Source organism: Nomascus leucogenys, chromosome 21 (assembly GCF_006542625.1).
Source record: "Nomascus leucogenys isolate Asia chromosome 21, Asia_NLE_v1, whole genome shotgun sequence".
In the NCBI taxonomy this organism is placed as follows: Eukaryota; Metazoa; Chordata; class Mammalia; order Primates; family Hylobatidae; genus Nomascus; species Nomascus leucogenys.
The window spans coordinates 8,999,483-9,015,580 of NC_044401.1; the positions used below are offsets into that span (position 1 = coordinate 8,999,483).

General features: G+C 37.3%; 1 protein-coding gene across 8 annotated transcripts in view; it reads right to left on the reverse strand.

Moving 5' to 3' along the window:
* Positions 1 to 2,930: 2,930 nt before the first annotated feature.
* CD200 (CD200 molecule) overlaps positions 2,931 to 16,098 on the reverse strand; it is a 31,091-nt gene continuing 17,923 nt past the window's right edge. For 4 of the 8 annotated variants that reach the window (XM_030801696.1, XM_030801692.1, XM_030801695.1 and 1 more), the window contains 2 exons: positions 15,631 to 15,738; positions 2,931 to 4,199 (listed from right to left, as the gene is read on the reverse strand). In XM_030801696.1, the coding sequence (XP_030657556.1) occupies positions 4,192 to 4,199; positions 15,631 to 15,738 (116 nt within the window). In that variant the 3' untranslated portion in view covers positions 2,931 to 4,191. Of the gene's footprint in view, positions 4,200 to 15,480; positions 15,739 to 16,098 lie in introns of those variants that run through there. The other 4 variants (XM_030801694.1, XM_030801693.1, XM_012501036.2 and 1 more) reach the window with 1 other exon arrangement.

Below are 16,098 nucleotides of genomic sequence, written 5' to 3' on the forward strand. Positions count from 1 at the left end.
GAGAGACAGTAGCAGAAAGTGACTTCAGAGAGTATCAGCGAGCCCCATTATCTACAGCCTTATAGCCCACATAAAGACTTTGGCTTGTATTCTAGGTGAGATGGGAAGCACTTGGAAATTTTAGGCAGGAGAATTATGTGATTTGACTTGACATATTTTAGAACAGTTATGTTTCCAATAGAGTGAAAGAGGAAGAACACAGAAGCATGAAGATTAATTAGAAAGCAATAACAATGATCTAGAAAAAAAAAATAGTGGTTTGGGTCAGGTGTAAGACTGGAGGTAGGAGCTGGATTCTGAATATAAGTACAGAACAAACAGGATATGCTGGCAAGTAAGATTGAGATAAATCACTGCAGGGTGGGCAGAAAAGAGAGTTCACTAGACAGGAAGCCAGGATTTCTCAGTTGGAGTTCGGCCGAAAACACATTTACAATGCTACTGGAAGAAAGTCACTGAAAAGTATGAAGGCTCATTTTTCACACCTACAAAAATGGGGTTAATTACCTTCAGGACCTCACAAGACAAATGATCATGACGTCTGTGTAAATGTTGGCTTGCTTGGATTGGGTCACTGCTCTGTGTGACTTTGTGCAAGTGAATTAGCCTGAGCAACTGTGGAGGGGAGGATGAAATCAAATCTGGAATATTTTGAGAACAAACAAAAAATAAAAATATCACCGCTGTGAAGAAATAATTTAAGAAGCTTTATTTTAAAAGGCAAAGGCCGGGCAAAGTCACTCACCCCTTTAATCCCAGACAGGAGGATTCTTGAAGCCAGGAGTTTGAGACCAGCCTGGGCATCATAGTGAGACCTTATGTCAACAAAAAATAAAAAGTTAGCTAGGCATGGTGATGCATGCCTGTAGTCCTAGCTACTCAGGAGTACGAGGCAGGAGGATCGCTTGAACCCAGGGTTTCAAGGCTGCAGTGAGCTATGATGGCACCACTGCACTCCAGCCTGAGTGACACAGTGAGACCCTGTCTCTACAACAAAAATTAAATAAAATACTCTTTCTAAGCTCAGAATGTCATAGAAGAAAGTTCAAAAAAATTATTTTAATCAAAGCCTTATGATTCCTAGTAGTAATATGGATTTTGCACTCTTTGAACCTAGATTTATGAATTGTTATCAAGTCACGGATTGAGGAATACAAACCAAAAAGAAAACATAAAATGACAAAAAAAAACCCTCCATTTGCAGTTTCAGTTTCAGTTTCAGTTAAACACAACAGACTTCTTCTGTTTTCTCCTCTCTCTAAGCAGGTTTGCAGTACTCTGGAATTTTTCTAAATTTTTACTAAGAACAGAAATACATGACTGAATTATTCTAAGGGACTCAAAAGTTTACAACTTTCCCAATCTGCTTAAATATGCAAAGCCCAAGCTACCTCTTTCTAATTCACAAATACAAAAAAGCACCCGTAGTTGAAAGTTTAGGATAAGTATAGAAGGGCTGGTGAGCAGCCTCCCAGGGTGAGAGGGCAGGAGACATAGAGGAGAAAGCAAGGCTGTGGTGTTCCACATGGAGCCACCTTCTCAGCAGAGAGGCATGCTCTCAATTACTCTTTCCTTCTCCTCTTTATTTCTCTATAACCTCCCAAGTCTTCCCCATCAAACATACCTATCCTAAGTCCAAGTATCTCAACATCCTGAAAAGTAACTGAAAAGCCATTTAATAAGCCAATTTAAATTGAATTATTAACCATAGATAAAAATTAGTCTTTGAGCTTTCTCTGCATTTTGAGGAGGAGCTCCCAGTAATGCAATGGCCTGAAGTCCTGGTTAAAAGGTGAAATGCTTAGGTACCATGAAGCTAGATGTTTAGCAAGGAGTTCCTTTGAGAAAGACTCATGAAATCTTCCCATAAGGTGGTTTTCTTCTTTGCCTATACTTTATATCTGTAGTCTTTAGCATTGTCCCTAAGACCATCTCAGGGGGTCCACGTAATCAAAAAATTATTGTCATGATAACACCAATAAATTATTTGACTTTCTCACTCTCATTCTCTAATAAATGTGCTCTGAAGTCTTCCAGAAGCTGTATGATGTATGATGTTGGCATCACTCTGATAGCTAATAGGATATATGGTTATATATTTTTATATTTAAATTTTATCAGTTTTAATTTCAAATGTGACAAATATCAACAGATATAATTCACATTACAGAAAAAGCTCTTTGGGATCCTCAATGATGTTTTTAAATGCATAAAGGGGTCCTAAGACCAAAATGTTTGAGAACTGTTGCATTAAGTCATCCTGCCTGATCTAGTACCAATTTAGCAGATACTAGAAATACAGAAAAATACAAGGGGATGATTCCCACTAAATTCAAAACTATGTGAGCTAATCGGTCTGCAAAGGTTGGTATCTAAAAGCAAAATCAAAAGAACATATATAAGGAAGTGCTGCAGAACTGATAGGGTCATGTCAAAAGGACATGGGCACCAACTCAAAGGAGTTCATACCAGCCAGACATCTGATTTGGGCTTTTGTGATTAGTCAGAAACAGCAGCTCATTTTTTTTTTTTTTTTTTTTTTTTGAGACAGAGTCTTGCTCTGTCGCCCAGGCTGGAGTGCAGTGGCGCTATCTCGGCTCACTGCAAGCTCCACCTCCCGGGTTCATGCCATTCTTCTGCCTCAGCCTCCCGAGTAGCTGGGACTATAGGCGCCCAGCTAATTTTTTGTATTTTTAGTAGAGACGGGGTTTCACCGTGTTAGCCAGGATGGTCTCGATCTCCTGACCTCGAGATCTGCTGCCTCGGCCTACCAAAGTGCTGGGATTACAGGCGTGAGCCACCGCGCCCGGCCTAGCTCATCTTTTAGGAGGGGGAAGATAGAGAGGAGGGGAGGGTTTTACATATGATGGGAAAAGACAAGGATTATCATTCAGTTCCACATTTCCCAAGAGAATATCATAAGCCAAATATTTGGAGTCAACACTTTTAATTGTTCAATATTTTACTACAAATATAAGAAACAATACAGAATTAAATAACACATGAAAATCTTGCTATATATATATATATAAATATCCAATTTAACAGCGAAAACAACTTACACTTTAATTCCTAGGCCACTGGATAGACACAGACAAAGCAGAAGATACTGAAAAAGCAACTAATAATGGTTATTAAAGATTCAACATCATTCCACTAGCTGGAACAATATCTTTAGAACAAAGGGATTGTATGCTCATATTTGCCTCCTCTGCTGTTGTGAAAAGTTAATGCATGGAGAAAGAAGCCAGCAGAGACAAAGCATGTGAATTGGCTGACTGCTATACAGGACATCTCCTAAACATCTGTTTTCATAATGTATTTTCATTATATGAGGCTGAATTTAGAATGATGTAAAATAGGGCTGGGTCATGTTATAAGACAAATGGACAGGGAAAGCATGCTTCTCAAAAAATGTGAGCTATTGTCTAATACTAACAATATTTATCTAGCTATAAAAATAAATAAGTTAAATGAATAAGTTAAGATTGCCAATGTTACTTCACAATAAATTCAGTCTTATTTTTGTTGGAGTAAATCTCATAGAAGCACATGAATAACAGCAGTGAAACCAAGGATTGTAGCAAGGCCAGCTATTAGCAAAGCAGTAAGCAGGAACTGGACTAGATACCAAATGATGGGGAAACAGACTCATAGACCTAAGAGCATGGGAAGAAGAGATGTAACATCAACAGAAAGGCAAAAGGTAAGCGCTCTGTATTCTTTCTTCTCTCTCTTTCAATTCTTCCCCCTTTGCTTATTCCCTTTTTTTTCTGGAATTACATTTTAAATTAAGTTTTAGAGCTATGTGGTAAATTATTTGGTCCAATTCCTTTATACTTTGGATGAGGTAAAGTGACTAACAGAGGTCCCCACCAGTAGGAGCTCAAGTCAGTCTGTGAGCTCAGTGCTCCTGATACTAAGTCCAGTGCCCTTTCAACCACATAACATGGCATTGCTTTACAAAATCAAGTCCTACAACAGACCTGAGAGGTAAAATGACTTCCTCTTGGGATTCAAACACCGAGTAGCTCAGATGGCAGTAAAAAGTCGTGGGATCCTTAAGGCTTTCACTCCCACCTTTTTTGCTCTTTCAGGTCCTTTGGAGAATGGCCCCTTTTCCTCCTGCTTTTCTCTTGTGTCAAATTCAAGTAGACCAGGGAATGACTTTCAGGGTGCTGTGTGACTCATTTAGGGCTCTGGATAAAAGAAAAACAAGGTATTAACTTTGGACACTTGTAAATTCTATCATAATAGATTTTAAGAAGATAAATAATAGAGAGATTAAGAAACACAGAGTTATTCTAGTGTATATTCATTGGCAAAGATAAGGAAATAGACATTTCTGACCCAGTATGATGTGAGGGGACTATGACTCTTTACAAGAACAAAAGTAGGCTGGATGCAGTGGCTCATGCTGTAAGCCCAGTGTTTTGGGAGGCCGAGGTGGGAGGATCATTTGAGCCCAGGAGTTCAAGACCAGTCTGGGCAACATAGTAAGACCTTGTCTCTACAAAAAATAAAAATTAAAAAAAAAAATAGCTGGACATGATGGCATGCACCTGTAGTCCCAGCTACTCAGGAGGCTGAGGCATGAGGATAACTTGAGCCCAGGGGACTGGGGCTGCAGTGAGCTATGATCTCACCACTGCACTCCAGCCCCAGGCAATATAGCAAGACACTGTCTCTGAAAAAACAAAAACAAAAACAAAAACAAAAACAAAACTAAAACAAAAATAAAAGGGCATAAGTAATCCTAGGAAATAATGGTTTAGCAAATCACCTAAGACTATAAGTAAAGGAACATGTTCAAAAATTCCAAATGATCAAAATGTATTCTATTTGTAAGCTTTGTTTCTGATGGATAATAACTCACTGGATGACAGGGTAGAAATGGTCACGAAGTGGAGGACTTTCCAAGAGCTAGTGGCTTTCTGGCACATACTGGGAGCCTGGGATCCTCTCAAGGCACATAGATGATGAAGTAAAAGACTTGGAATTTTATCTTGGCACCACCTCTCACTCTCTGTGTAATCTTAGGTAATTGTTTACCAGAACCTGCAAAGTTCTGCACATTTTAGATCCTGCCAATATTTCTAAAATCAGATATCAATGGGCCATGGAAAGACCGTCTTCACCCAACATGGCTCAATACTTTTCAATTTAAATAGTAAAAAACGAATTACTAGAAAAATGACATAAAATAACATAATTCATTTTAAACTATCAGATTTAACAGATATGAAATTACTGTCAAATTCTTATCATAGAGTGTAAGCATTTATTCTCAGTTATGTACTTATGTTGCTTCAGACTAGTAAAGAACACTTCTTGGATGGGCAACCATCCTCAGACCATTATTTGGAGTAACACTGCTCTAAAATATATACATATATATATATATATATATATATATATATACATATATATATATATATATATATTATATTTTATATATATATATATATATATATTTTTTTTTTTTTTGAGATGAAGTCTCACTGTGTCAACCAAACTAGAGTGCAGTGGTGCAATCTCCGCACACTGTAACCTCTACCTCCTGGGTTCGAGTGATTCTCCTGCCTCAGCCTCCTGAGTAGCTGGGAGTACAGGCACATGCCACTATGCCCGGCTAATTTTCATATTTTCAGTAGAGATGGGGTTTCACTATGTTGGCCGGCTGGTCTCAAACTTCTGACCTCAGGTGATCTGCCCGCTTCAGCCTCCCAAAGTGCTGGGATTATAGATGTGTGCCACCTCACCCTGTAAAATATTAATGACTTTTCTGCCTAGAGCGTTCACATTTGCAATTAATTTGCTAAAAGACACTCTTCCCTTGTGTCCTCCATGGCTGGCTTATTCTCTCCTTGCAGGTCTCTGATTAAAAGTCACCACCTCAGCGAAGCTTTCCCTAACAAATTCCAAGTAACTGGTATCCTTTTCAAGTTATCCTCTTTCATTGCATGCTATATTTTATATTATTCTATATTATTTCGTTGTGCTAAAATCTCTTGCTTTAATAGTATCCTTATTTGTTGATTCACTTGTCATTTCCCTGCCTATCCCCCTAACCTGTCATCTCCATTATCAATTACCAATAGCAGAATTTATAATTCTTATATGACCTAACTACTGACTGGAATCCAGAATAATAATCTAAATGATAGCATGGTTTCCTTTAAAGATCACTAGTATACATTTTTGTTGTTGTTTTTTGTCTGTTTTTTTAAAAAAAAGCTCTTAAATTGAGCCTGACTTTGAATGGTTGAGTACTTGATTCTGCATCTGGTCTGAAGAAGTTTTTCCTTTCTCTAAAATAAAGTTTCTATATATCTTTCTCTCTCCGTCGCCTCAAAGGCCATGTTTTACTCACAGCCCTTGCCAGAGCAAAACCTTTTAGGATTCTTCTAAACTCTAGAATACCTAAGGACTACCTGAAGTACTGGTTAACTTGCAAATACACAGGACACTTGTAGAGAATGTGATTCTTTGTCGTTTTGTGTGGTTCAGGAATATACTTTCGTTTTCTTTCTTTCTCTCTTTCTCTCTCTTTCTTTCCTCTCTCTTTTTTTCTTTCTTTCCTCTTTCTTTCTTTCTTTTTCTTCTTCCTTCCTTCCTTCCTTCCTTCCTTCTCTCTCTCTTTCTTTCTTTCCTCTCACTTTTCTTTCTTTCTCTCTTTTCTTTCTCTCTTTTCTTTCTTTTTGGATTGGGTAATCTATGAAGCAATGTGTGAGGGAACAAAAATAATAAGAGAAGTTTAAAACATATGGAATAGAGAGTGAAGAAATTGTTTAGTGCAGAGAAGGCAGAACAGCCAAGTTGTGGTAAGGATAGGAGAAACTAGATGCAAAACTCATGAATCAGTGCTGATGGGGAACTTAGGGCAGCTTTGGATCTACAAGCACCTTCAGGTAGCTGCTCTTCTTGCCATGTGGCAGTTTAGTTTCCTGGAAATGCATTTATACACATCCGTACAGGAACTGTCCTCTCTCTACCCTTGACTTGCACTAGCTTCAGTGGGTAATTTTTCTTCCCACACTTCTACAAAAAAAAATATCTAAGCAAAACCGTTTCTCTTCTTCAAAAAGAGATATAATTGCACTAGCAGGAAATCAGTTTTTGGCATCACAAGTTCATCTAGGCATCACAAGTTCATTTCAGTACAGGCATGTTTTTAGTACGCACATTTTCTGATTCTGTCTCCCCAGTGGGTCCCCACAAATTTCTCCCAAGACTGCTACTGAAATGACTTATATAGCAGGTCCTCCAACAACATCCTTTCATTCCACAACATCTTGTTATAATGTTGATGAGTTAAACAATAGATTCCCATCCAGGGCCACTGTGTGGAGTTAGCACATTCTCCCCAAGTCTGCATGGGTTTTCTCTGGATACTCCGGTTCCCCCCACATCCCAAACATGTACGGCATGTTACGTAAATTGCATGTCCAAATGGTCCCAGTCTAAGTAACTGTGTGTGGGTGTGTGTGTGTGTGTGTGCGTGTGTGAACGCCCCCTGCTATGGGTTGACGTCCTGTCTGGTGTCAGTGTCTGCCTTGCATCCTGAGCTGACAGGATAGGCTCTGGCCACCTATGCCCTTGAACTGAAATCACTGAGTGAATAATTATCTCACTTGTTTTTGTTACTCTTTATTAAATGTCTGCATAGCTCACATTTATTTCGATGTTTAATATTAGAAATGTTTTGGTCTTTATTAAAAGTTTGGTGATGTTTTTGTGAGAAATATGCCATAGGAACTTAAGTCTTGTTTCTATCATTTAGCCTGTGGTAAAATTGGTTTTGTTACATGCCATTTTGCTTAAACTCGCAGTTTCCAAGAACCTATTGATGACATTAAGACTTACTGTATGAGTTCTTCTCCCTTTCAAATACTCATGCCCATGTGTCCAAACAGATTCAGATAACCTGAAATCTTCCTCAAAGCTTTCCTAACTGCTACAATTCCTGTTTGTCCCTCCATTTACCTCTCTAAACTCGTCCCTCCTTGAACATTTGTACAATTCATGAAAATATACATCGATAAAAAGAAAAAGGACCTTAGATTTAGTAATTACAAAAACGAACATTTGTTACAAACTTACTCTGCCGCATTGGTGTGCTAGAGCTTTATTGGTTCATGCCGATGGTTAAATTGTTAGTACCTTGAAATTTGCTATGGTGGGAACATTTACTTCACAGAAGTTGGCAACAGCTACAAATAAGCACTCCACCCCTCTCCTCCCAGGCCAGTGTCCCAGCGTATCATTCGTTTTAGGCACTTTTCTTTTTTTTTTTTTGAGACGGAGTCCTGGTCTGTCGCCCAGGCTGGAGTGCAGTGGCGCAATCTCGGCTCACTGCAAGCTCCGCCTCCCGGGTTCACGCCATTCTCCTGCCTCAGCCTCTCCAAGTAGCTGGGACTACAGGCGCCCGCCACCACGCCCGGCTAATTTTTTGTATTTTTAGTAGAGACGGGGTTTCTCCGTGTTAGCCAGGATGGTCTCGATCTCCTGACCTCGTGATCCGCCAGCCTCGGCCTTCCAAAGTGTTGGGATTACAGGCGTGAGCCACTGCGCCCGGCCATTAGGCACTTTTCTAAGCCCTTGTATGTATTCCCGTTTAAATCTTCACAACATTCTTGTGAGATACAGTTACAATTATTATCCCCATCTTACTCAGTGAGGAAAAGGAGGCACAGGGAAGTTAAATGGCTTGTCCAAAGGTACTCAGCTAATTTGTAAAGGACAGGATTTGATCAAAATCACTAAGTAATTGTTCATTGTTGCTAATAAAAATGACTGACTAGAAAACAACCAATTTTATATGTCATTTGCAATCATTCTTGCCAAAATTAACAGTTGAAAACTTTAAACTCTTGAAGGAGAAATATTGTAGAAATAAATATCACATTCAGTTTCTCAATTATTTCATGTGGCCTTGGTTAAGATGAAAAAAATTTCAGTTAGATAAGGAGTAATAACTTCAAGAGATCTATTGTACAACATGGTGACTACGGTTAATAACAATGTATTGTATACTTGATATTACTGACAGAGTAGATTTTATGTGTTCATACCACAAAAAAATAAGTACAATACATACAATTTCTGTTTTCGATTAAAAAATAAAAACAAAAATTCAAATAATAGTTTTAAAAAAGATTAAAAGAAAATTGTGTACACAATCCCAAAGGTATTTAACATGAACTCTTTAAAGGACTTTCAAAATACAAGGCTAGCATTTCTCTTTATTGTATAAAAATGGGAGAAGTTTGGAGAATTTATAAACTAGTGTCCACAGAGACTCAGAACTAGCAGAATTGGTCAGTCATCATGAAATTCTATCTAGTTTGAATACTGAGAAGGGCAAGAGGCTCTCTTTTGATGGCCTCTCATTCATAAATTTCCATAATTGTGCCTCATGAAATGCGGAACTTAACATCGAAGTTGTGATTTTTGCAAAACATGTCTTGCATGTTTGTAGTACAAAATCTCATTTGTTCTTTATTTACTAGAAGAAATTGTATTTTTTTACTATATGGTTATTTTTAGAGATTAAAATTATTCAAATTAAATTGTACTGAACGTACTTTTATTTCTTAATTTTTTTCCTCATATTTCTAACATTTTTTTCTACTTAATATACTTCATCAAATATATATATTTTTAGCTCTGTCTTTAAAAAAATTGTTAGTGGAAGAACTGCTCTACTGCATATGGGTTACTGAAATCAATTAGAGCCTATAAATGGGAATTTTGAAGAATTCTGAAAATGATATGAGAAGCATTGAGGCTCCTAAAATCTATAATGACCTCATAACATGACTCTGCAAGTATTTGGGACTGAGAAATTCCCAGTTTAATAAGTTATGATAAATGGGGAAAGACCAATTTGGTTATGCCTACTATCACCACACATAGTGATAAATATAATTTTCCCACTTTGAACTTCACAGTTCCCTGTGAACTTGTGTTTACGGGATGCTTATGACTAAGACAAAGGAAGTTAGAATTGCTTCCTCTATGAAAAGGTGGAAATAGGGAGAAGCAGGAAATATGCAAGAACTGAGATTCTAAGAAAAAAAAGTTTTTGTAATATTACAGTTAGTGATAGAAAACAAAGGAAAGCAGAAGTGATGCTTTTGCATCACAGATTTGAGAGACAAAATATAATCTTGGAAAATAAAGCCTTGCCTGGTCGGAGGTTCTGACCAGGTTTTGAAGTTCTTTGATAGAGAGTTGCCAGGAACAGAGCAAAAGCTATGGAATTGCAGAGAGAGAATGCTTCCACTGGGAGGTCAGTAAACAGCTGTCCCTCTAAGTAACTCAGTCCCACACCCTCTTAGCATTTGTGGTAGGCATAATAATGGCACCCCAAAGACATCCATATTCTAATTCCAGGAATCTGTGAATATGTTACTTTACATGGCAAAAGGAATTTTGCTGATGTGATTAAATTAAGGACCCTGAGATGGATTATGCAGTTGGGCCCATTGTAATCACAAGGATCCTTATAAAGGAAAAAGGAGACAAACGTATCAGATTTAGAGTGATTCAATGTGAAAAAGACTCAACTGGACATTGTTGGCTTTGAAGATGCAAGGCGAGGAATGTGGGCAGTCTCTAAAAGCAGGAAAAGAGAGAGAGGGGAAAAAATGGATTCTCCCCCAGAGCCTCCAGAAAGGAATGTCTCCCTGCAGACACCTTGTTTTAAACCCAGTGAGACCCATGTTGGATTTCTGACCTCTAGAACTGTGGTATAATACACGTGTGTTGTTTTAAGCTGCTAAGTGTGTGATAATTTAGTAAAGAAGCAATAGAAAATTAATACAGCATTTATGATGTTTCCCCCTCTGTAAGCCATGTTGAGTACTTTCATTAAGTGGCCCAATCTTTTCCAGTTTAAATAGCATACAGTTGGCTTCTTTTGTTAGTAGAGGCTAGGGTCTTGTATCTGTTTAGAGGCAAGCTTATTATATGGGTGTGACTATACTACTGAAATGCGCAATGGTTCCAAACAAAACCAACTGGTAATAGACACTAGGTAAAGGATATATGCAAGCTAAAATGCAAAAGGAGTAGAGATGTTAGAGGATTTTTCAGCTGGAAGATTTTCTCATCCTTTTTGTTTTTCATTAATTGGTCTAACAGGTACTGACAGCTAATCTCCTTAAAAAGCCCCATGGCCAAAAAGCCAAGGGAATGAGTATACCATTTGAGGACTGAACATACATTGAATTATTGGGCAGGAGACTGAGATGTCTTGATTCCTAGAGATGTTCCCCACATATAGATTGAAACTTAAAATTTGGGTCATCTATGCCCATGTGGGTTTAGGTATTAGAGAGAACAGCAAAGAAGAGCTCCAGGCAAGAATGTCCAGGCATTAAGAATCTGTTTGCTAAGGGTTTTGTGATAAGATTATGTATGTCATCTTGGCATGACAGGTAAATCATACAAAATTTGTAAACTTTTTGCAGAAAAATAGCCTTGGAATTCAAGATTTCTCCCAGCAATACTAATCTAAGCAGTTCAATGAAGATTCTTTATCGCTTTTCTCATGTAAAGCATCACATTTCTTCCTCCTGAAACTATGAGGATACTGGGGTGGGGTTGGGTAGTGCCATTCATCCAGCCTCTGTCAGGGAAGCATAAGTACTTTTTGAGCAAAGCAAAGGTTCTTATTTCATACAGCCCAAACAGAGGGCTACCCATTCATACAGCCTTTGTACAGGAAGCAAAAGTGCTTTCTGAGCAAAGCACAGGTTGTTATTTCAGGAGGGGGGAACAGATATTGTTTTCCCCTTTCAATTAATGACCAATTACATCATCACAAACTGTTTATTGAACACCTTTGTTGTTTGTATTAAGTATTAAGCTTAAAATAGGAGAAAGTCCCATGCTGTTATCCAGGAAATGACGTTTTATTAACTTTGCCATTGTTATTATACATTGCCAGGAACCCATTCATAGGTTAGGTTATTGTGAAGAGAAGGAAATCAAGATAAATATACAGCTCATGCAGATGAAAAACATACTTCTAATGGATTAGGTAGTACTTGAAAAAAAAGTGAAGTTTGGCATATAAATTTTACATGATTGTCTAAATTATCTATTGTTCTCCAAAGCAGCCTTGACTCAACCAAACCAAAGCAAAGCAAACCAAACCAAACAAAATAAAGCTGCCTAAAAATTAGGTATTGTCTATGATGATCTGCCCCAAAGTGAAGTTTCTTTTATTGTTTCTGAGAAGCATGTAGTTGTTGGTGGGATGACTAATGAGAAATAAAGATTATTCTCAACTCCAAATTTAACTACATTGTCATATATGTGAAAGGCACAACTGTATGAAATCACTGGGTTTTAATAGAAAGAAGTATTTTGAGATGATGGAAAATTTCCCTAGGAAATTTTAATTCTTTCTCACTTACTGTTTTAAAGTACTGGATTCATGAAAGAGAAAAGAATGTTCTTTGAAATCTTATTAGTCTTACTGTGGTAGTCTCCTGGGAAGTAATTGTGATAATTCTATCAGGAATGGTGCAGAGAAATGGCCTGTGCTACTTTACAGTTAGAAAAAACCAATGTCATACTCTCTGGCATTATACAGGATCACAAGAAAAGTAATGGTAGTCTAACTTCTATGTAAAAATAACATCAGTAACTATAAGTTTGCTTAGGCATTTGTGAGTAATGAGTAGTGATTATGACCTAAAATAAACTTCTGTTTTGGTCATTTACCCAACACAGAATTGACCTAACTTAACAGACTTACCTTACTTACCAGATTTTTATGATTGGCTACTGGAGCTACATGAAGATAATTCTTTGTCTGTTCACACTCAATAAATTCAAAAACTAATGCATCTGTCTCCTTTGCTTTTCTACAAACTCTAAACACTGTCTCTCTCAGTTCCACCCCTTCACTTTAGTGTTTCTGTCCACATCACCATTTTTGAGGTCACCAAGTTCAAAATCTTTGTATTATTTTGGACCAATCGTGTTTTCCTGCCCATTCGGAAATTTTATGTTTTCAGAAGATGATGGAAAGAAAAAGAGAAAGAAAAGTAAGGATGAAAACAACTGGAAGGCAAATGTGTAGGACTATTCCCCTTCCTCACAAAATATCAACCAGAATTTGTTAATTGTAGAAATAAAAAATGGCGCTATCTTCTATGATTTTCTTTCCTTTCTCTTTTCTTTGTCCCAACTTTTTGTATAACCTGAAGCTCGGTCTAAATGAACCAGTATTTGCTTAGCCCTGAGCATTTAAGCTTCAGCATAATCGACTCTTGGTTTTACTAGCTGTTAAGTATATGAAGCCAAATTATCTGGCTGTTAAAATTTTCTAAATCGGTTGTTACAGTTTGGATACTTGATCCTGCAAATCTTATGTTGAAATCTGATCCCCAATGTTAGAGGTAGGGCTTAATGGGAGGTGTTTAAGGGGAAAGATCTCTTGGGAATTGATTAATGCCCTTGGTGTGAGTGAGTTCTCTCTAGTTCCCATGAGAGCTGGTAAAACAGCCTGGCAGCACCCTCTTTTATTTTCCTGTCTCGCTATCTGATCTCTGTGCACATTGGCTCCCCTTTTCCTTCTGCTATGAGTGGAGGTAGCTTGAGGCCCTCACCAGAAGCAGATGTTGGCACTGTGTTTGTATAGCCTTCAGAAGCCAAATAAACCTCTTTTCTTTATGAATTACCCAGCCTCAGGTATCTTTTATAAGCAACACAAATGGAAAAGAAATGAGTCAAAAATCCAGTCATTGAAAATATGCCACTGAACATTCAGAGGAATTAATTCAATTGGCCATATGCCATGAAGACATCATCAGTAAATGGCAATCCTGATGCATACAGGAGTCAACATAGGTTCAGGTATTTATTTCATAAGTGAGGAAAAACTTGGGCAGAGAAATAAGCTGATTCTTTTTGCTTCAAGAATCGGATATTGCCATTGAATGACTATATTTCCCAGAAAGTCCAAGACTTGCTTAATGAACAAGGGTAATTATTTTGCATGTCTCTTTCCAGTAGAATTTACCTCAGGCTTGAGTAGATTGCATTATAAAACTTTTGCCCAAGAGGGACTTTTAAAAATGAATTTAAATACTTTATACTTGTCTGCTTGCACTTTCCAAAAGAAAAGGACATTGACAGTAAGCACAGATTAAGTGAATGCAACTGATAACAATAGCTCCTTTCAAGTCAAGACATTGGGGCATCAGTAATGACAGGAAGAACATTTGGCAGAGGTCAGGGCACCGGGGTTTAGTCCTAGCCTACTCTTAAGAAGCTGTATGAACTTATGGAAGGAAGTCAGCTTTCCTCTCTGGGCTTCAGTTTCCTAATTGGAAAAGAAAAATGTCTGGATAAAGTAGAATCAAACAGACTTCTGTCTTTGATTTTATTCTGTGGAGCACTTATGAGTTCCATGGGCTTATAATTATGTGCAGTAAGATTAACTGACTTGTAATCTTCTCTCCTGGACAGAACAAATACCTTTACCTACTTTTGCAAAAGGGCCACTGACACTGAAGCCTTTTTGTGTTTTATAAATTCACGAGAATTAATCTGGAGGATTATGCAAAATAAAGTGGTCAAAAACTTGAAACATGAACAAAAACATAAAAATGTAAACATAAAACTAAAAGGAAACATTTCTATAAAACATAAAATGAAAGGAAAAAATGAGTAAGATTTTTAATCAAAGTCTAAAATAGCAATCAAAGCCAACTTTTTTTCTTTCCTGACCCCTATCCTTCAGTCATCTGAAATGGAGGAAACTCCCACATTACCCCTTCACGCTAGCAAATTCCCATTATACAAAACTTCAACTGCAGCTTTGTATTCGCTTCAATAAATTATGCACTGTCTACAGAAACCAAAGACATTTCATTCTTCCTCTCTATCTAGCTCGCTGCTCTTGCTTTATAGTGTCTCTTGTTTTATAATTTCTCACAATATCTTAGACTGGCATTTATGAGGTACTGAATTTACAATAGGAGAAGGGGAATTGAAAAAAAATCACCTTAAAAATTCACTCTGTCCTCAATCAGTTCATTCAGTAACTTAACATTTATTCAGCCCCTGGTATATATAAGATGCTGTGATAGTTGTGAAAGATAAAGAGAAATTTACAGTCTTGAAGGGCAGAACGACATGACACAGTTACTGTAAGTATGGATCACTTGCATGATGCTGATAGTGTTTGAGGCATCGTGGGAGTATAACACAGAAAGTGTTACTTAATGAGTGATCATAATTGGACAATTGCAGTCTCTTAAATGGGCAGATGGCCTGTGAAGTGCTATAAAAAGAGAAGAGATTGTCCTTCTCATTAATGAGTGGAAAGGGCCTTGCGTGGGTGCCAGACTTCTTTCTTTGGTTCTATCACCATTGTTTCATTTCATTAGCTTTTAAGTCATATTAGCAAACCAAAAGCAGAAATGTCCAATTGCAAGAAAACGCCCCGACGCATTTTAAAACAGTATCAACATTTCTATATTTTGGAAACAACAAACAAAACACATTGTTGCCATTCCCTTATTTATATCTTCAAATGACTCACAAATTGTCATTAAAAATAAAATTTAATTTATGTCATTTTTTGAACTCCCTGTGATGACCCACCTCGGTCCTGATTCCGATGGCGTTTCCAGTACAGTAAGATTGAGATTAGGACGAGAAGAATTACCAGGGAAACAATGCTTAACAATAGTGGAACTGAAAACCAATAGCCTATAGACATTGAAGAAAGAAAAAGGAAAATGACGTCACAAGAGGAAATTGTTGAGGCAAAAAGTAATAAAGCAATAGAGTTGAGCTTTTAGTTAAAATTATCCTTAAATACATACATATGTAGGTTTATACGTATGACTTCATATTATTTTAATAATATTTAGATATTAGTAATAGCTAACGTTGTTTTATCCGGCTACTATGTAATAAGAGCTTTAAACTTATCTCATTTAATCCTCAAAACATCCCAAGAGTTATTATTTTCTAACAGATTTAAAGAAAACTGAGGCTTTGAGAATTTAACTGAGATCAAACTCAGAATAACAAATGGGATAGCCAAGGCTTGGTTGAAAGTCTGTT